Source organism: Vanellus vanellus (assembly GCF_965231255.1).
Source record: "Vanellus vanellus genome assembly, chromosome: 7".
NCBI classification, from domain to species: Eukaryota; Metazoa; Chordata; class Aves; order Charadriiformes; family Charadriidae; genus Vanellus; species Vanellus vanellus.
In genome coordinates, this window is record NC_138912.1 from 20,098,634 (window position 1) to 20,120,377 (window position 21,744).

General features: G+C 43.8%; 2 protein-coding genes across 3 annotated transcripts; one reads left to right on the forward strand and one right to left on the reverse strand.

Annotated features, from left to right (window-relative positions):
- Positions 1-2,083: 2,083 nt before the first annotated feature.
- ANKRD22 (ankyrin repeat domain 22) lies at positions 2,084-7,485 on the forward strand. Of its 2 annotated transcripts, XR_014269406.1 has the most exons (6): positions 2,084-2,359; positions 4,173-4,280; positions 4,602-4,679; positions 5,502-5,600; positions 5,914-6,070; positions 6,388-6,502. XR_014269406.1 is itself a non-coding variant. In XM_082486620.1 (5 exons), exons 1-5 carry the CDS (start codon positions 2,108-2,110, stop codon positions 6,463-6,465), a joined length of 615 nt encoding a protein of 204 aa, XP_082342746.1. In that variant the 5' UTR covers positions 2,084-2,107; the 3' UTR covers positions 6,466-7,485. The 2 variants fall into 2 exon arrangements, 1 of the variants encoding a protein (XP_082342746.1); XM_082486620.1 differs by lacking the exon at positions 5,914-6,070 and having other exon boundaries at positions 6,388-7,485.
- An 844-nt stretch (positions 7,486-8,329) lies between these two features.
- Positions 8,330-19,126, reverse strand: LOC309674596 (lysosomal acid lipase/cholesteryl ester hydrolase-like; the record flags this gene model as incomplete). Its single annotated transcript, XM_082486677.1, has 9 exons — positions 8,330-9,053; positions 10,040-10,108; positions 11,911-11,982; positions 13,413-13,553; positions 14,105-14,241; positions 15,541-15,650; positions 16,272-16,470; positions 17,528-17,642; positions 18,995-19,126. 9 exons carry the CDS (start codon positions 19,124-19,126, stop codon positions 8,820-8,822), a joined length of 1,209 nt encoding a protein of 402 aa, XP_082342803.1. The 3' UTR covers positions 8,330-8,819.
- Positions 19,127-21,744: the final 2,618 nt, after the last annotated feature.

Consider the following 21,744-nt stretch of genomic DNA (forward strand, 5'->3'; position numbering starts at 1 on the left):
TCCCATCAAGTCAGGGAAAAGTGAGTGGGTTTGGTTTTTTTTGTGTTGTGGTTCTTTTTTTTTTAAAAAAAATAAAACAAAACAAAAAAAAAAAACAAAACAAAAAAAACCCCACAGAACATATTAATGTGGGAAAAACCAACTCCACGAGGAACCCCCACTGCACTGGAATAATAATAAAAAATACTTTAAGTATTTCAATTAGCCACGTATTAGCTGGTGAAATGGATGAGAATTGCTTCCTTACATTCTCTGTGCCCGGCATGTTTGCTGAGAACTGGCGGTTTCAGAAGGTAGAAGAGCAGGAGCAACTTGTGACTTGTGTGCTGGTCCCTGTGCATGACTTCCCTCCCAAATAATTGTAGTTTCTTAGGGAGTGGTAAGTGCTCCATCCTTATTCATGGCTCTAGAACTGGGTGCAACAGTAGTGTAAGGTTTAGAAAAAGATCCTGCAGGTCAAAGAGCATGTCAGGCAGAGATGCCTCGGGCTTAACCGCCTGGCAAGTAAAACTCTTTGAGGCAGTACAGAAAGAAAAGCACAAAAGTATATCGTTCAACACACATCATCTGGTGACATGAGCTGCTGAACTAGCAAGAGTCAGCCTAGAAAGGAGTCAAGTTGTATGGTAAATGGCTGGGATTTGGGCAGCTGTTCAACCAGACAAGTCTCCTGCATTTTTAAATAAGCAAAACAACACTTAAAAGTGAGAATAGAGGTGCAGACAGACTCCACTTGATATTCTCTCTCCTAGACATGAAGATACGGTACTACATGCCGACATGAGAGAGAGAGAGGTTCTCGAGCAAACTGATAATTTAGATGGCACCAGGGTGCAGGTCGCTTGCACCAAGAGGGATTTAAAAGAGGGATTTCCCTTCAAAACCATTAAAACAGTTCTGGCTCTGGAGGAGTGTATAATAGCAAATGGCACACGTAGGCTTTCAAAAGAATATAGACAGATGATGCAAATTTACAATATTGAGTGTATTCTTTTTTTAGTTTTTTTTACAGATTAAAAAAGCTCAAACAAACCAAGAAGCGGCGCAAGGTCTGGTAAACATGTAAATAGTTTCTCTAGAAAGGAAAATCACTTCTCTTGTGCAGCTGTCCAGAAGACTAAGCAGTAATGATGCTGGAGTTAAGGTTGTGTTGTAGATCAAAGTTTGTCTGAAGTGAAAGTGTAAATAAGATGAATCTTTCTAATGTAAAAAGAAAAAAAGGTAACTACAAGGGGGGTGAGGAAGGGGCTCAGGGTTCAGGGCTAGATCTTGTTCATATAGTACATTTAGACTGTGATAAAAGGAGGATGGGAAGGAAAAACTACAGATAACGTTTAAAGAAAATGCTTATCTTGGAAAATGGTGAGTAAACCCCTCAATATCGAAGACAGAAGGAAAGAAAGAAACTTATTCTCTCTTTGACTGGAGAACTTCAAGTGCTACCGGCCTGCCAGACTTCCTGCTGTTATTTTCTGCCCGTATTAGACCATTAGAAACTTGTGGTACTCCCGTCAGTCTCATCTCTTCCTTAGTCTGAGCCCTTGCAGCTGGAGAGGGAAGGAATTGCAGGGTAGGATAAGGATGCGTAGGAATACAGAGCAACAAAGATTTGAACAGCAAGCAGTTCTCAAAAGCCAAGGAGGATCTGAGCTGTGGGCATACATGCATGTATTTATTTATTTTTTTAATTTCTAGCTCAACTTTCACCTGAAGTGTGGTTCTGTTCTGGGAATTGATGAGTCAGAAGTGGCAGCTCTTGTTCAGCAGTGCTCATCCAAAGGGAAAGCCGGCTGTAAACTGGGAGGTGTGTGGGCTTGTCAGCGCTGGCTGCTTAATGCAGTGACCAACTCCTCTGAGATCAGAGCCGGTTTTTTTAATGGCTGCAGATGAATCGGATTTATTTCTTGGATTATAGACACATCATCCAAACGGAACTGAAAGTTCACTGCACTGTACGAGGGCTGTGACTTAGGCTGAGGGCTGAGAGCGGCTGTGTGGCAGCTGCAGGAGAATCTCTTACCACCATCTTCTGGAGGTCACCTAGAACTGCAGCCTCTGTCAAGGAGGGCTCGGCGGTGCCTTTAGGATGCGCAAGTAGTAAATCCAAATGGGAAGAATGGATGTCTTAGTGAAACGTGTGCTGATGTATATTATCTTCTCTCTTCAGCCCATTTGTCAGGCAGCTTATAATAACGATTTCAATGAAGTTCAGCTGCTTTTGGAGCGCAACAGCAACTGTCTGAACATCCAGGACAGCTTCGGTGGAGACACCCCCTTAATTTGTGCGTGCAAACAGGGAAACAACAGGATAGTTAGCTATCTTCTAAAAAGAAATGCTGATGTCCACCTCAGAAACAAGGTAAGTGCACACTGACTCCTTTGCAGTGACCTTTCTTTCAGATTCTTGGAGTGCGTGTGTGGGAACTTTGGCAGTGCTGCCAAACACGAGGTTTGTTTCCCACTCAGGCATAAGTATAGCCCCCAAAATATAATTTAATAAACCTTTATGTTTCTATTTGTCTCCTTATTTATTTTTCTAACTTGCCATCGCACACAAGTTAATAAACATTGCTAACCTGCGTTTCTCTGTGTTCGTGTTCCTGGTTTAGGTAGCGCTGCATGCCATCCCCAGTGGCTCCACCTGCTTACCCGTCCAGTGCTCTGCGTTCACCTTGCCCTCCAGCTTTTGTCTGTCCCTTCTGTAGCTTTTCTTTTCCCTCTGTATTTTTCTTCACTGTGGTTAAAAGGAAGGTCTGAAGGACAGCCTGTCCACCTCTCTCACAAATGTACCCCTGAGGAGAGCCTGGCTCTGGGGAAACCTTCTGTATTCCCTCGGCAGACTTGCTTTTGTCACGCTGTTGGGCACATAATGGTCTGCTGGGGGGTGAGGAGGGAAACCTTCATCTGTTCTTCACCTGTTCCCTATTTTAAAAAAAACCCTACCTGCCTTGCACAATAGCTGTGACTGGCTATTTTCCCCAAGGTGATGAGGAAGTGTGTGTGGTAGATTTCCTTATAGGTTACAAACAAAAAGTAGCTGAAAGATGCATGTTCTGGCTTCACTACTAATTTATTCTTATGATGGTAAGGGTGATAAATAGGCCAGAAAAAAACCACAACATTGTCAATTCTATTCTATCATCTCATACTCGAAGGCAATGTTTAGCAAGTTCCTACACATTTGTGGGATATCTTACACCTCTAGTTTCCAGTGCATTTGTTTATTTCATAGGGGGATGGAGAAAATTGGTGAGGTCAGGGTCATATTCTATCCTATCTGTTCCTCCTGATGCAAAAGGCTCTGCATCTTACCTCAAAGTCCCTTTGTAAGGGTTTCGTGTTTTGCAGTAGGAGCATTCTGGTTGTATTGGCAGCCATTTGCCAGCCATGCCTGGCTTGATTAAATGCCTCTCTGCTTCACCTTCATGGGTGGAATCAGGCCCTCGGGCGCAGAGCTCGACTGCGGTGCTCAGGACCGATAAAGGGGAGCAGATGGCACAGAAAGGCTTCTCTGCTTATTTTGGGCCCCAATGTAACACTGTAACCTAGTTTGTCAAACTTCTATTCCACAACCTGCAGGAGCTTTAACACAAGTTTAACACTCAAGTTAAACGCTCTACCCTTTAGTTGCTTTGGTACACTCAGTATTCAAAGATATATTTATTTTTTTTAAGCTCTCTTCTCACTAGGAATCTGCTGGGGGTGTTTCTGCTTGCCTGTCTTTCTTACATGTGCCAAAGGAGATGCCATAAACTCTCATGTCTTTGCTTCAATAACCAGCATGTCTTTAAGAACAAGAGCTGGGGGGATTCCGCCTGCTGGCTTCACTTGCTGGGCAGCTGTAGGAGCCACGTGAGATGTCCACTCTGCCCTCTTTCCCTCTGAAGCCATGTCCAAGTTTGCAGACATACACACGGAATCCTTTGGATCCCACATCCTTTTTGCATGTGTATCCCAGTTTCCATGAGCCGGGATGTGTTAAATGTGCTTCCACTTGAAGGAAGTAAAATGCATGTATCTGTTTCTCCTTGAAAACCAGAGAAATATTTCTAGTAGATAACCTAAAAAAAAAAAAAAGCTTGTGAAATATAAAGTGACCTACTATTATCAATACTAAACAAATATAATCCGATCACTGAATCTGGTACTAATCAGCGTTATTTTGTGTTTAGAAAGACCGCACGTGTCTGCATTATGCTGTGAGGAAACGGTTTACCTTCCTTGACTATGTGCTCATCATAATCCTCATGCCAGTTATGCTTATTGGATATCTTCTCATGGTGAGTCTGGATGAAAGCAGGGAAGTCCCCATTCCTTTCCCCTTGTCACTTTTCTCATGGCAGTATTTCAAGCCAGGAACCTGTATAGAATATGGACTGCTGTTTTTAAAGCAAGGACTGATGGAAAGCAAGAGAAGAAGCAGGGGCTTTGCTGTGAAGGTAGCTAGTGATGGTACAGAATTGTATCACTGCATCAGTCTGGCATTTATAGAAGCCAGACACTCTTCTTTTTGGAGAAAACCCCAGTATTTAGCCCAAATCTACTTAGTACTATATGCAGATGAACTGTCTTAGTGTGTTACTCTTTCTTGCACCAAACAGATCTCAAAGACTAAACAGAATGAAAACCTGATCAAGATGTTGCTTAGAGCTGGAGTGGATGTCAATGCTACAGACTTTGTAAGTGGGTTTATACAAACGCAAATGTGGCTTGTATGCATGGAACAACACTAAAAACAGACTTCAGAATCTTCCAGCAACGTAGTCCTGCTTTCAGAGTAGGATCAGGGACTAAACTGACTGGGATGTAGCAGGAGGATTCAGTGTTTCCCCTTAACGCTTAGGCCCTAGTTTTGTAATGTATACAAAATCACTCTCCACTGATTAACCAATTTCCCTTTCTGACCAATGCCATCTTAAGAGAATCCAGGCAAGCACGATTGAGATACTTATATATTAAATATCTGATCCTATAAAGATTCTAGTGATATAAGGGTCTGAGTTTATCACCACTTAGAGTTTTTTGGTCTGGAGCAGGTTTGGGCAAAGGTTGTGCCACAGTGCTAGGCCCCATGTCTTCTCTTGATCTTCAGAGTGCGTTGATCTGCCACGTGTAGAGTTCCATACCCACCGACCCCAATTTTAGCAGCAGCCAAATTCTAAATCACTGAAGGGTGAGCAAACAGTATTGCTTAGGACATAGTTGTTGAGATCAAGATCATGGAATCCTCTGAAATTGGTAAAGAATTATTGGCTTCCTGCCAAAGGAATCGGACCTGTTTTAGCTGCTGCAGCCTGGGGAAGAAATGACTTTTTTTTGTTCCTGTTGCTGTTATGAGAATGTATTATATTTTACTGTGTGGTGTATTGTGACAGGAAATGATATGTGTCTTGCATCCAGCTGACAGGAGAAAACTGATAAGGCTGCAGGTAGCTGTACTTGCCGAAGATTTACTAAAGAAGTAATAGAACAAAAATTCATCTGCTTCTGTTTCCCTTCAGTCTGGTAACACAGCCCTTCACTATGCTTGTGAAATGAAAAACCAGGCAGTCGTTCCTCTACTGCTTGAAGCTCGCGCAGACATTTCTGTAAAGAATCAGGTAAGAAGGTGAAGTTGATAACTGTATTTCCTTATCACGATGGTGAACCAGTACGTTGTAGGCCTTAGCTGGTGTGCAGCAGTTTTAAAAAGAAAAAAGGGTGCGCAAATTCCTGGCAGCAGACTTGTTTGCTGTGTGGTATAAAGCAACCTTTGCTCTTGCCTTTGTTGGCAAGAGCGATTTTAAAGTCCAAATCCTCCACTGCTGGACTTCTAACAGTAAACACTGCCTACATGTCCACCGGGTCGCTTAGCTATCTTTACGGTACCTCCTCTTAACTCAGAGCTGCTCTATAGTTGTTCCTAAAATGCAGGCTGCAGGGGAGTGGTAAGAGCCTTCCTAGGTGGTTTTTGTGCCACTGGACACCATTCTTCTGAGAGGAGCTAAGTCAAGCTGCTTCTGTCATCAGAAAAGCTCAGATGTTGTCCAAATAAATATTGACCTGGGACGACCTGCATTACTGAGTTGAGGTGAGCAATGTATTGCCCATGTTGCTCTTGAAATCAGCTCTTAGTGTAGTTCTGCACTGACGTTGGATGTTAGCCCCAGGAAATGGTGGAATGGCTGTCCCTACTGGAGGGGAGGGGAGGGGAGGGGAGGACTCTGCCTCCGGCTTTAGTGAGAGTAGTATTGGACCCAGTACATTCTGAAACCTTTGTTTTAGAGAAAAGATGTGATAGTGAAACTTACACAGGAGAGCACTGTATCTGGGTGGCAAATTTGGGAAAGCTCTTTGTACTTGACCCATATCTATCAAATTGCAATGTATTTCGTCTGTTTCTTTCAGGCTGGGGAGACTCCCTTAGATATAGCGAGAAGACTGCAGTTCCACAACATTGAAAGCATGCTAAGGAAAACTTCCTAGCCATCAGGGACTCTTGAACATGCAGAAAATTACCTCATCTGGCAATCCATCTTGCACAGCAGCAGGAGCCCTGCAGAGGCTTGAGGGCTGTTCCTTGGTAAAGACTTGGTGCAAATCCACCCATTCCTTGCAGCAGACTTTGGCTATTTTGTGTGAGACTTCTCAGAACTCCCCAGGCCATGTGGGCTGAAAGGAGTTCACTTGATTTTACCAAACCATGACTGATTACAATAGTGTTCTAAATATCGCCCTTCCCATCTGCTTCCACAGTTTTATTACTTGACTTGCATGACTGTGGATTCTGAAAGGTAGCTATAATATTTCTGGAAGCCTAAACCTTACACATGATGGTTGGCAACCACTGCAAAAATAAAATATCCTTTAGTGTGTGCGTTACTTGTTCTGTAGGGGCTACGCTTGACAACTGAACAGTATGCCACACCAGTTTGTACAAAGTCTGGCACCCTTCCTCTTCGTATTTCTCTTCCTCCAATGGGAGGGGCTGGGAAAATGGACCTCTCAGCTTAGCACTTCCTTCCATCCCTGCTACAAGTTTCACACACCTTAATTCTTACTATGTTGCTACAAGGGAAGGATTATCTTATTTTTTTATATATATAAGAAACAGCAAAAAGAGATTCAATGAGTTGCTGGAGACCACAAAGAAAACCAATTCCCAGGTTGCTTTAATGCATTAAGAAATAATAATGAAAATATGTTTGGCATGGTAGAGAAACAGGTTTCTCGACTACCTTTCCAATATAAACAGTGTACTAAAGAAAAAAAATCAATAAATGAAATGCTGTTGATGGGAACCAGATGTATCCTTCCCATGGGACCGGTCAGGATAACATGCTTTTCAGAGTGGTGCATGCAACAGAGGATGCATATACTGAAATAATAATAAATTCATGAGTCTTCTTTTGCATAGGTGAAAGCAGAAGAAAACCTGTAGTGGTAAGCACTGTATTAATGTGGCCTGGCGCTTTGTGAATTGATAATGCAGCAATAAAGGGGAATCTCCTTTCAAATGCTGCTGTACCTTGCTTTCTTGGTCTAATGGATCTTTATTTTTGTTGACAGTTTTGGCCATTTCCTGTAAGCTGTCATAAGTTCAGGAGATAGATGCCATGATCAGCACTGCTAATGGCTACTAGACTAGGTGCATGCACAAGCTAGTGTATTTTTCCTGTACTGCAGAACACATTTTTTTCAGCATAACTATTCTATTGGATGCTGACTTCGAGGACAAAGGATCTTAGTTGGGCAATATGAGCTCAATGCCCCACCCAGAAACAGCCTAGGAAACAAAAGCTCCCCTGTCTGAGCCTGTAGTAATGAACACTGGGTGTAACCTGGGGACAGACACTCTTATCTACGAGATCAACTTGTAGGTGAGTAGATGTGAGGCACTTGCATGGATAATGAAGATGCTACCTCTTTTGTCTAAAGCTGACTGCTTTCCCATGCTGTAGAAATTACTTGAACAAAGAATGGTCAAGACACAAAGTTATGCAAAAATCAAAGGCAACAGCTCAGAGTGCTTGCAACAACTTCATTGCCAGTGTCAAGAATAATTCATGGGTTGGAAGCTGTATTGCTTGGAACGAAGCTTGCCTGATAGGTCTGTATCTTCTCATTCCTCAGTTGCCATTGTCTTTGAAGTTGGGGGATTTAGAGTGCACGAACAAACCTTTGGGTGATGTGTTGGTATGAAGGGCAGGAGAATACTTCTATGAGTTTTTCTGAATTTGGATTCCATGATGTTTGGAAGCCATCTATTGCCTACCTAGTTTCTTCTGTCTGAAGAACTCTTGGTTGTGTTGGCACTGTAGGTAAATATATGGAGATAAAAAGCAAAAAAAAAAAGCCAAGTTCTCTGTCACACGGATAAAAGATTTATTTTAAACAAAGGTCAGTTGTCCTTCAACAGAGAAATGAGCAAATGCCACTTTTGAGTCTTCATGGGAAGACACAAATTAGGCATGGGAATACTTCTGTGGGATATGTACAGTATACATGAGAACAACAGAGTTTAGGCTTAGGAAAATCAGTCTTGTAGAAATAAGAGCTGTTCAAATTAAGGGGTCCCTGCAGTGCGTGCTCAAATACTTTCATGTTTTCAGCTTTCATTTGTATACGCCTCAAACTTCTTAGGAAGACAGCAGTCACAGTAACACCATGGAAAACCTCTAATTATGAGGAAAGCAAGAAACAAAAATGTGCATATGAATGCCTGTACTGGTATCCATAATGTGTGTCTGTGTGTTTACCTCTTCCCCAGATATCATCCTTATTGCAAAATAGAAATTTTGGAGGTCTTTACTGAGTGAATCAATATGTTACATGTGGTTTCAAAAGTATTTTGTCATTAGTTCAATGATTTTCTGATACATTCTCTCAGTTGCATCAAGGCCCCAGATGAAATCAAGATGTCCCCAAGCAGGAAAATGCTCATGGTAAATGAGATTCGTAATCCGAGGAAGTAGCTTTGCCATGTCTTTTGGATCTGCAAATTTGTCATGTCCACCGCTCCAAACAGCAATTGGTATGCTTATCTTCTCGATCTGGTACACAGGAGGAGTAGGCTGTAAGAAAAGGAGGAGACCCGAGTGAAAGCTGTTGTATCAGAAGTTGTGTTTAGAGAAAGGATTGTGTGCAAGCACCTCTCTGCCTTCTGCGCTCGCTACAGTAAAACAGTAAGGACGAAGGTCACCCTCGTAGTGTCTATTGCCCTAACGCCATTCCCTGTCTACCGTGAAAGGGAACGATCTGTCCTATTCCTGTGTCTTTCCTTAACGCATGGCTATGGGTTGTCCTGCAGTTCACACCTACTCGTGCCTTTTGGAGGTGGGGATACGGAAAGAGCAGTGTCTGTGTTCATCGGGCACGGACTGTGGAGCTTATTCAGGTGAACATTTAAGGTGGGAAGATCTTTAAGTTTTGTTGGGGCATGGAGTGCATCCATTGGCCTTAGTTGTTACGCTTGAGACTTAAGTGGCGAGGAAATAGTTTGGCCATTTATAATTTTACTCTAGCAGATTTCTGAGACAGTGGGCATGAGTACAAGTGACTGGTTATATCTCCGGAGCCTTTCTGCCTTGTAAAAGCAGCCTGCCCTGGCACAGCACAGGATACTGCCACTCAAATGTGCCGGTTGGAACCAAAATGATTGGCAGCTGATTGGAGAGGTCACTGTAGTGTGACTTCATTTCCCCCCTTAACTGAAAGGCAACAAACACCTTGAGGATTTTTGGGGAAGTGAAGAGCTCCATGCTCATCCGGTCCTAGGAGCTGGCTGTGGCTCCTGGCCTTTTGGGAATGACGTGTTGTTGGACACATCCCTGCATCGGTAGGGGGGGCCAAACGAACTTCTGTTTGCTGTCTGCAAGGAACTGTCTATGCCTTGTCTGTGAATAGACTTCTGCACGTATGAGTATTCAATTCAGGTGAAACATTACTTCAGACCACTCTCCTCCTCTTTAGCACTCACAGGTGCTAAAATCTGAATTTTTCTGTCCTTAGTTTTGCCAGGACGCAAGGATGAGTTCTCAGGGAAACCGTATTGCCTTACCTGGTTGTATTTCTTCATGTTTTCCTTAAAGCCGTAGTCATAAGCTTGAAATTGGCCTGTACGTTTCAGCTGTTAAAAGAAGAGATTAAAAGTAATTGTTGAGAGACCAAGAAGCAGAGTGCAGGAGGCATTTTCCTGCCTGTGATTGAAGCCAAGGCTCAGGCAGTGGACTGTGGGTTACTCCCCCCTCTTCCTCTGGTTGCAGGCTTCCAGGGGTACTGAGGATGGATTGTGGGGTGAGTGACTTTGTCACCTTTCCTCTTGTTAACTTTCTCTCCTGATCCTCAGCTGCCACCCTTGGTATGTTTTGCTATTGAAATTTTGCTTGACTATTTTAGATAGCTAAAGTTGGTGTCCCTGTTTGTGATGCAGAGTTGGGTTCAGTTGTCACACAGAAAGAGGACCTGAATGTCTACAACATGTCAGGGCTATTACTAATCTGGCGTAATATAAGATCTCTCCTTATGCATCTTCTTTTGAGTGTCAGTTTTGTCTGGTCTGCTCACAGTAGTGGTGACATTTCCAGCGGCTCTATACTTACAAGAGTTTGGCTATACAAGAGTTGTGCTCTGACAGCAGTTTTGAGGTTGCACAGTAGACACAAGACATTAACCTTCTTGAGCCTGTGTTGTCTAAACGACATGATATATACCCTGCAGGACTGATGACTGAAGAGTTAAGTATGCATCTGTTTGGGGGGGGGGTTGTCATTTTATTTTTACTTTATTTTTTGCACAGACCTGACAAGTAATATGGTTGTATGTAATATAGGGTGAGAGAAAGTCACTGTCCGTCAGTCAGTTTAGAAAACCTTGACTTCAATGCTTCAGGTAGCTGGGGACGTGCTAAAAACATGCTTGCTGTATTGCTTTTGCTATTTTCTTCTATCCTGCTCTATCTGTGTTTGCTTTGTAGCCGCTTCACTTATTTAGAGGCTGGCAAAATAGGCTGTAAAGCAACTGGCTGTCAACAGTTTGTCCCCATTTCCTGGCTCTGGGTAGGTGTATCCTGTGGGAATGACTGCTGGGAACTGTTGTCACAGGTATCCTCAGGAGCATACCTGTATTCTAGACCGTATTAAGTGTTTGCAGAAATGGGTTGAGTACCTATATGATGTATGCAGATATATCCTGGCTCACCAGGGGCACCTGGACATATACAGTGATGTATTTCTTGGCCAGAGGTGTCTTGCTGTGGTCTGGTTAATGTGAGCAGAGTGAGCTCAGATCTGCCAGTGCATAAATAAAAGCCCACCTTTAGAGAACTGGAACTCAGGATCTGGACTGTGGCAAGAGTGACTAAAAGGGTTTTGGAGAAAAATTGGCTATTGGGAACATCCCTGTAGAGCAGCGCTGCTTGGCATGTGCTGTAGCGGTATAAAGCAGTCCCCCACTTTGCCATTGTGCCAGCAGAAGCGTTTGTGTGGTTAACTGGCCTTGGGAGGTAATCCGGGCTGCAATTAGCCCTCTGGAAGAAAAGCTTTAACTTGGATCGCTTCCTTGTTTGGACCATCCCCTGGCTGCTCAGTTTCCACTGTCCTCCTCCTGCCTGCCGAGTGCCTAGACCGTGCTCGCATTTGCTTCTGCAGCTCTCAAGCCAAATGCCTTCATAAAGATGAAGGCTGGAAGCCATTAGAGCCCAATGTGATGTGCCCTGGGGAAATCTCAGTCCCTGATACCAAAGGGGTGATTCAGGTGATGGTCTGGTGAGCCACGGGAAAGTGTTCCCTCTGTGGCAGGTGCTCATGGCAGCACACGAGAAGATGTGATGGGCGGTTTCCCAGATCCACTACCTCTGGACTTCCCTGGAGGCTGTCGGTTGCATAAAAAGCAGGAGCAAGACTCTGTTTATACGTCAGTACACAGTTATACCTGTTGCCAATGAATAATGTTCTGTACAGATGATCCAGCAGGGGAATGTCCTACGTATGTATCTATTCGACTCTGGAGAGAAAGCAGAAGTGTTATAAAGGCAGTGATCCAGTGCTGTGAGAGAACAAAGCTGTGAACGACCTGAGCAACTTACTGCTGCTGTTTTAAAACCTCATTTTAATACAATAGTCTTCAAATATCAGACAGAAAGCTAAGAAGCAGACTTAGGAGTAGCTGAATAACATTATGCATCTGCACGTTTTCTCCACAGAAGCAACTCTGTTCTGTGAAGAAAGCACTACTGTGGGATCCTAGGCTTCAGCAATAGCAGGGAAAATCCTCCCAGTCCTTTCAAAGTAGATTCCTCACCTCATACCAAACCCTCATGCATGTCTAAGTCTTTTGAAGATTTGTTTTTTCTCTTCTCTTTACTCCTAGTGCTAAAGAATCCATCTTACAAAATAGATTGCTTTTTCTTCTGTTTGTACTTTTATAGTTCTCTTAAGGAGATGTTCTGATTCCATCTCCCTGGATTCCTCCTCAGAGTTCTTATTTTGCCCTGAGAACCACATTAGTGACTTAAGTCAGGAAAGATCCTCTGCAATTCAAAAGGGCTGCAATGCTTTTAATTGCTTTTGCAATGAACCTTTGATTCTCACCGCTTTCCCATATGTGCTTTTACAAGTGGTTGTAGATGGAGAAAAATGGGCCCCGGCATTGTTAGAGATATTGCAGTAATAAACATTATGCAGGCCAGCTTCTGCATACTTCAGACACTGTAAAGGGGATTTAAGACACACTACAGTTTCCACATGTTGGCAAGCATAGGGACAACTCTCCTGTCTCCTCTGGTCTCTGTGAATCCTGCTGTGGGTGTGTTGCACTCCTCAGGCACAGCGCAAGGACTTTCTGTAGCTCTACGTGCTGTGGATTGAGGTGTTGGTCCCAGTTCTAGGGACAAAGAAAAATGGGAAAATGCCCCTTACAGTAGTTTTGTGGGACCAAGTTCTGGTGCGAGTAGTCTGAAAATTAGGAAGAGAAAAGGAGCTTTTTCCTGCCTTTTAATTATTCCAGTGTTTGGAGGACCCCGGTGTCTGCATGCTAAGGAATGAAACTGGGAACTTTACTACCAAGAAGTCTGACTCCATCATCCATTGGCTCTTTTTAAAGAGCATCTGCGTATGACCAAAATCTGGTCGGCTTAGCCCCAAAAGAGGGCACATCTATTGACATGGGAAATATAGCCCCAGACTGAATTCAGTCCTTTTTTTCTGGGATCGGAATGTGCCTCGCTGTTGCTCCCATCCATCATTAGCTCTAGTTCCGTTGGGTGCTGTTTGTACCACACAATGTCCTGGCATTCCCTCAGCCTGCTGAGAACTACATTGTGGTTTATGTATGTTTACACGTGTGACAGTTACTAGATAAGGATAGAGCGCACAAATGTAACTTCCAGGATCACTTTAGTTTTACTTTGAGTAGGTGTTCTTGTATATACTCACCGTGTTCAGATTTTTTATGTCGCCTCCAGCTATGTAACAGAGTACATGGCCACAAAACTTATCCAGGCTTGTACAAAACTGTGTCACGGGTCCTTTCAGAAATCCAATCTGGTGCGCGGCTCCTTTGCAGCCAAGTACTAACTGAGGGAAGGGAAAAGCGCAACAATTCTTTTTCTTGTTACAGGAAACTGTTGCTGATAGCCTAGCCTCCTAACCCCGTATTCAGAGCGCTGAAACAGTTGTCCCCCAGTACCCCTTTAAAACCCCTTCTTCCCCATAGTGCCTCACATATCCTTTGTCCTTCATATTACTGCCACCAATCCTGGAGGAAGCCATCCTTCCACTTCTAGTGTAGTGACTTCAATGCTCGCTCATTTCTGAAGTTCCAGAGATTGTCATGGCTGTTATTGCAGCTCTGGTTTAGTTCCTCCGGCACGAGGCCAGCAAAATATTAGTTAACAGCCAGAGTCCTATGACGAGACAGAGTTTCACAAGTCTCCTACTTCACTGTGACCTGCTGCTTCCAGCCCTATATCTCCAGTATTTCCCCCACAGAGTCTTTTCAAGAGCACTCAATTCACCCCAAGCTCAGTATCAGCCTATTACCTGTTTGGAAACACTTCGTCTCTGGTTGAATGAATGCTGTGAAGGTAAGTCAGGCACTGGACCTCTTAGAAGGAAAAATGACATACCCTGAGCAGTGGTTCAGGAACGCTTGTTATCTTAATCAGAGGGCTTGTAGCATGTGAGCATGTGGTTACTGGGCCCAGAGCAGAGAACATTTTCACCCTTTTAGCCAGCTCGGGGTACGTAGAAAATGCTATGAAGCCTGCAAACACAGAAAGGGTTAGTGAAAACATCTTCCACAGACAAAATGAATAAATAAGCAGAAGGTAGCAAACAAGAAGCGAGATTAGATTTGCAGCCCATTGTCTGTTGTCCATGTTTGTGTGTGCTGCATGTTTTACCTAAAGCAAGTGTTGAAGTCCTGATTTTTTTATTTGGGAGGCAAAGTTCATTGTGAGGTTTAGAGCATGTCTGGACATTGCCTTTATCTGAACAGTTTTTGTAGGTGACATGGCAATGAGGTTTTCCTGATAAAATCAGTTCCCTCTAAAGTTCACAAAACTCATAAAAAATTAGTTTTTGTGATTATAGTCTCTAAAGGTCTATGTATATTTATGCTTCCACGAAACTGTAGAATAATTAGCTGAAAACTGGCAGCTTTGAGTGTTTTCAACTGTTTACATCAAAGGCAGCTGCAGAAAGCCTAGATGGTTAGTTTGTTTTGCCATGAGGGTCTGTAAATACTCTTATGAGAGGAAAAGAAAGAAAAGGTCTGGCACTGACAATGTATGGTTTTCCCACATTTCCTTCTCTTTTTTTCTGGCTAGTGTAATGAACTGGCAGTCATTTATTTCTAATCAATGTCCGTTCATGGATCTTACAGACAAACCGTAAACATCAGAAGCTCTCAGCTGATGCTAAAAGAAAGTTAGTTTCAGTCAAAGGCCGTGTAGTGAGTTAATGCTAAAGGCCAGTACTGAGAAAAAATATGTCTTTCCTGCTTTTCAGTCTCTGGCAATCTGTTTATAAACAGTAATGAGACCAGTTATAAACACTCATGAACTATGCTTTAAACTGTAAGGTTGCCATTAAGTCACATGACTTAGTAATGTTAAGGTTCTTTTCCCTTGTTTTCTGTTATTTGAAATTATGCATTATACATGTAGTTTTATCTTTTTAGCTTTTCCTTCCGGTTCATAAGGAAAATAATCGTATGTCTTAATAGAAAAGATGAACTTAATGAAAATTCCTGTTGCTGAGAATTTAAGAAAAATGTCCAGTACCAGTACCCGAAGTACCCAGTAAATAATCACTTTTATGTCTCTAATTATTTTAAAAGTTGAACTATATTTGGACCTGCTATTAGATTTCTTTCCTTATTAATGGTAGCCAAAGCTGGTTTTAGAAAAGTTTTGCATTTTTTGCAAATCTCAACTCAGGAGGCACTTTCATGTTTGCTAGCTCTCCACAAACGAGAAAAACAACTGATTCAATTGAAAGATCCACCTACTGGTCAGATAGGAACAAGAATGGTTGTGAACAGTGAATGTCCTGACGTTACCTGATGTTGAGCCTTCAGAGTGACCAACATAATATACGTCCTTCTGTCCAGTTTTATTCATGATGAAGTACAGCTCTGCTGGAATATCGTATTTACCCATTTCATCGAAGCTACAGGGGGGAAACACAAAAAGCGAGCAGACAATTTAGCTATCGCGGTGTGAGTTACTGAATATCAGTTTTGTTCATTGCACCAAGCAAGGCCCACTGAAAGGTGAGGTTGCGCACTTTGTCTGCGCTCCTGCTTGAGTTGGGGAAGGGAGTAGAGGGATGAGGCCGTACTGCCGGGCTGCCTGATGCCTTGGGCTCTCTGCAGAGGAGGTGCCAGTTTCACCTGTCAGCTGCAGCGCTTGGGGAACCTAATTTAATCAGTGCTTTCACTAGCATGGGTTACAAAACGCATTCCTCTCTTGGTTGAATTCAGCTGTGAGAGATCAGAGATTTCTAGATAAGGCTGCTCAGCCTGTTCCAGCTGAGGTTCTTGCTCTCCCTCTCACAGTACTGTCTCCTTTTTCCTCAGCGTCCCCTCTAATTTCCCAGTGTCGAAAATCTCTTCCCCAGCCAATACTTCCAGCTGTGAGTAGTAGTGAGCACCCTTCTTCCTCTGGTTCTTTACTCTCCTTGGTTGGTGCAGACCCTGTTCTGATGCTGGTTTAGGTAAAGGCCATCAGGCTGAAGCTATCTAGTCCCCTCAGAGTTTCTGTCTGGAGTAATTCTTCCTCTACAGAGTACCTGAACTGCCAGAACGCTTTCTGGCTGGGATTAAGCGTCTTGTGTTTTAAAGACCAAGTGTTCCCTCGGCTGTTTCCCATCCAGACGTCATAGCCAGCATCTGCGAGGAGGAAGCCCAAGCTGTTGTTGGGCAGGTTAGAAATCCAGTGGGTAGCATCTCCTAGAAAAGCATGCTGTAGGAAGACTACAGGCTTTTGCCCTGGAAAAGATTAAAGTATTCTTATATTGGAGCAGTAGTTAATGTTTATTTAAGATTAGGCTGCAGAGTTTAGTTTGTGAGAGGTTTTAAATTTTTCCTTCTTCAAGAAGCTCCTGGGAGAACTATGCATACATATTGCTCTGAGAAACCTGAAGGATTTGTTCCATGCAAGCAGGAACCATTTAATGACATTTCATAATCATTTCATGACAGGACTGGCAAAAAAAGAATTTGATGACGAGTCCCATCCCCACCTCCTCTTGTACTGGAAATACAGTGCAGGTCCTTATATTGAAACCATCTACCCACAGCTGAAAACTGCTGAATGCAGAATAGTGTATGGAAGGCAAAGAATAATTAATCCAAAGAAGCATATCTATCTACCGCTAGGTCTATTCAGTAACCAACTGAACAGGGCTGAGAGGCCCCTGATCTAACTTTGGTTAACCTTACTTTGAGAAAGGAGATCCAAATAGGAGGAGACATCCCAAATAAATTATTCTATAATTATAACAAGGAGTAGCAAACACAATAGCAGTATCCTGGATACCTCAAATTCCAGATGGAAATGTTTATTCCATTCAGAAAATGGAATTCAGAAAACTGAAGAAACAATTTAAGTGCATTTGCTTTTCATTGATGAAGGTGATGAAGGAAGGTGATTTCTTAATATCTCTGTTCTTCAGAAGGCTGGGAATTAATATTCATATGCCTAACCCGAAAGGCTTGTCAGACTTCTATTTTAAATGTAACTTTCCCAGGGTGTCAATGCAAAATGTCCCCAAATCCAGTCTATCAAACGCTCTCCCAGCCCACATGAGGGGAAAAAAAATAAAAGGGATATAACAAAATTATTAGAAAAGTCTGAAATAAGGACAGAGACACTGATTGTGTGGACTTCTGATGGATTCAGAATTCAGGCCACTTTCCTGACTAAGTGCTCTTGCTCAGATGGAAAGGTGTGGAACATGCCGTTGCATGTGCAAAGGGGAAAGATGGGGGACCAGTCTAAGAGTTGATTCTCAGACCTTCCTTGTGTTCTAAACCAGTGTCACACCTGTATTTTGGCTGTTCCTCCCAGCAGGAATTCTGAAAACAGCAAGAATGTATCCATCCTCCGTGGTAACTTCATATTCCTCACTGGGGTATCCATGATACCTGATAATTTCACTCTGCGGGAAGCCAAAGGAGAGTTTGTTAACAGTCAAGTTGTCCTGTTTAGGAGCTGAGCAGTGTGGATGTGGGCTGCTCTGTGGTGGGAGTGCAAGGCCTCTGGTCACAGGGACTATGACTCAGAATAAATAATGCATGTCTTGTAAAAAGATACATCAAAAGTCTTCCGACCTGCTTAGGTGGTAGTTGTCTGGTATTTGACCCTGTATTATGGGGCAAAGCAGAATTGTATCGAGTGACTAACCTCTTGGGAGATAGTTTCTCCTGCTTTGCAAGGCTGATACAGATCATACCTTTCTAGAGAGTAAACATGCGGCAGTATCCGTATAATACAGTACCAAAAGATGTGGGTTTGGGGCCATAATGAATTCTTTCTTGCCAAAGAATGATTAGGCGAGTCATGCAGGCAAGATGAACAAGGGTGGAGCTCTTCTCATGAAGGAACTCATGAGACCACCTACACCTAATTGTGAATGTACTGTGAGGAAATCTTCGGTGATTCAGAGCAGGGGGTCTTGGATTTCTTTGTGTTGTGAGAATCTGCTGTTGGAAGAAGGGGTACAACCTCCTTTGCCACTGTACTGAGCAAACAGGTTGTTACAGAAGGGGAGGACTTTACTTCCCTTGAGACTAGAAACCTGCCTTTGCCTCCACTGCAAAGGAGGTCTTCTCTCCAGCAGCTCAGACTTTCTGGATTCTTCTAGGTTTCTTCTAGGATTCTTCTAGGCCTGTGCACAGGAGCATCATCCCGTGCTGGAGGAATATCTTTGTCCTCTTGCCAGAATCACACTCTCCCCTTCTTTGTGCGGTAGCCCAAAATACCAAGGTGTGTTGGGAAAAGTGACTGCAAACAAGTGTCATGAGGCATTGCCAAACCTCATGTTCGTCATATGTCTGTTGGGTTTCACCCTAAATGCAGGCAGTGCAAGTCTGTTATTCAGCTTGGTGTGGGCTGGAGCATGTAGTCCATGCTCTGGCCAGAGTCCAGGGTTGAATCCTGTTGCTGGAGTCAAAATTCGGTAGCTTGGATCTCCAGGGTCCCTCAGGAGCCTCTGGGCAGCTGCCTGGCCTTTGAGCCAAAAAGTAGCAGCCGGCACTCTCCATTGCAGTGCTATGTGCCTGTCCTCATGCAATATGCACGAGTCACATCTATCCGCGGCACATTCAGAGCTGGCCCTCGTTGCAGCGGTGACTCTAATGCAGTGGATTTGGAAAAGGCAGGTTGGGAAAATGGGAAATGTGAAAGAGGCCCTTCTTAGCCTCCTAACAGGGACTGTTAGTGATGGGGTGATGATAGTGGCACTGGGAGAGACAATTTAGAAAGAAAGAGAGAGAAAATGACCCAACTTACAACGTTCATAAAGCATTCGGGGTTGCGAGTCTTCCCGTACTGGCTTTTGTCTAAATTCAGAGTGGAGGGTGTGGTGAATCCTGCTGAAAAGGCAATTCCTTGGGCGCAGAGCAGCATGAGGAGGCACCACATCTTGGGACTGTGTGAAAGAGCACATGCAGGGGTGTTTGTGTTAGGAAGAGTGGCGTGGAGTTCCACAGGAAGACCCAAGTGGGGAGTCTGCTGGAGGTTGCCCAAGGTCTGTTCCCCAGGGGGCTGCCAGAATGAGTACCCGTGTGAGGAGGGACTGTCTACAGCTCACATTTTGTAACAGGGCAAGTTATAGAGTGGCTGAGGAAAACACTTGGGCATACCATGCGAGAATATGCCTGAACACTCTGGAGATGACAAGGAAGCCGTGGTTGGTAGACAGGGCCGGACAGAAGAAGCTTGATAAAGAAGCATGAGTACCTGAGAAGACCATCACCCAGTTTGTCTGCCTTTATCTGCTTCCATTTCTCTGCCAGCAGGAGAGGTGAAAGGAGAAGAAAACAGTGTTTGTTTCCTGTCTCCTCAGGAATGAGGTGAGAGAAATTTGGGATGGGGTCTCTTTCCACTTGCCCCCTCCTCCTTTGGGATCAAATGCCATTCTTGGTGCTGGTCAGTGGTGTGCTGAGGTGAGGGATCAGTCAGTGAGACTGGTGAAGGTTTGTGCAGGGATCAGGAGTGACTCAGAAACTCTGGGAGGAGATGAAGTGGGCTTAGGGAGACACACTTACACCAGATCAGTGCCAGCTCGTGCTTTCACTGTGGGGTGATGTGCCCCAGATCAGTTTCAAGTTCTGTTTGAAATTAGTTCCTCTGAGAATATGAAGTGCACAAGGTGACCATTTGTGGCTTCCCAGAAACCCCATGAGTCAGTTCCTAGTCAACCTTGCCTCTCAAACTGAAATTGAGTCATCTAGGTCTCCATTTACCACCCCCTCAGGCTTCTTCACCAGCCCCTTGCTGCCCACTTCTTCCAAGAACCTGGCCTGCTATCCCCAGAAAATTGCATTTTTCCTACTGCTACTTCTGAGACCAAAGTTTCCGTCTCTCAAAACTGATGGCTGCCACCAACAGAGAAGCCATGGAATGATTTGGTTTTAGAGCAGCGAACAATGGATCCTGGGACTGCCTTCATGTTGCCAGGGGCCTGTCTCCTTTATCACTTCGAAATGGCTGTCCATATTGAAAATCTTGCCTTGGTCATGAGGTTGTGACACCTTGCCCTTTCCTGGGTTGACTGATGCTAACAGATTAGCTTTTCTGAATAGCAGAGTGCAGTCTATCTAGCACCAGTTTATTCTGACTACACCTACAGTAGATATGCTTCCAGGTTTTAGTCTTTATTTTCCAGAACCCATGCAAGGAGTGCAGGAACATCACTGTCTGTAACATTCTCAGATCTTTCTTTCAACATGCACATTTTGACTCAAAGCCTCCCTAGAAAAGGGAAGCACAGGTTCTTTGTCCCAGAAAGCTATGGGGTGTGGGACTATGAGTTAAAACTCTTTGGAGAGCAAGAGAAGTGCTAACATATTCAGTGCTCCTTGCCTACGAGAGAGCTGCAGGTAGGTAGGATAGGACTTTTCTTTCCAATCTGAAGAACTGTACAAAAGGGATTCATCCATGGAGCTCAGAACTCTGCTTACACATTCTGGAAAAGCCCTTATACACCTTTGTGGTGGTGTATGCTGTGCTTGCGTATGTGAGGAGAGAATGGGAGCTGTAAAGAGAAAAGTCGCAGCCATTCGGCATGTGGATAAAGACCATGAAAATCAGGCAGGCTACCTAAACGTTCAACAATAGCATTCATGGGACCAAAAGGACACATAACGCAATGTAAGGCTTCAGCACATCAAGGCATCTTGTAAGACTGCCTCACTAGTAATGACTGGGGACATTACTGCTCTTGTAGGCTTGGTTTCCTCAGAAGAAAAGGGCATGCTTCTATGACCACCGCGTGTTTATGTTAGTTCACCTTTCTGTCCATCCTGTAATTAACTTTTGATGTCATTGGTAAATGTCTGCCAAGTTCAGCACCGAGGTACAAGGCTGTAAAGTAATGGGGTTTGCAGGAGCTCCTGAGGACTGTTTGCTGGTGGAGGACTATTCAGCAGGGTTAGTGCCTTGCTGGGGGGAAGGCAGGCTGAAGGCAGCTGCTCTATGTTCTGCAACCAGCCGAACAGTCAGCAAGAGAGAACTAAGCAACTTCTCAGTGTCCATGTAGCTTCAAAACAGCCACAGCACGCGTGGCTGGGCATCGGGGTTCATGCGAGAATTTTGTAGGGGACCTGCATGTATTATAGTTTGCATTAGGAAGTTAAGCAGACTTAGGAAACAAGTCTTTCTGAAACCTGGCATTGCTATGTCCACTAGATGCAGAGAATCCAATTTTTAATGAAGAACAGAGGTTCTCATGCAGCCACATGTTTCTGGAGTCTGCTTCTGGCATAAGACATCGGCAGTGATGAGACATGGTGCTCTATGAAGTTTGTTTTGACTTGGAAATGGAGCTACAGATCAAGAGAAAATAACAGAGTATTCCCTGGCAAGTAATGGGGAAGGTGAGCAGGATTTGTGAGACTGAGGGAGAGGTAACCAAGAGATTTTTGCATTCTCTAAATCTCCTTTTAGGAGAAGGAGTTTCAACTTTTTTTCATCTTCGATTTAACCTTTAAATTTGACTGAATGAATTTCAAGAAGTCAAACCTCCTGAGTTATCAGAC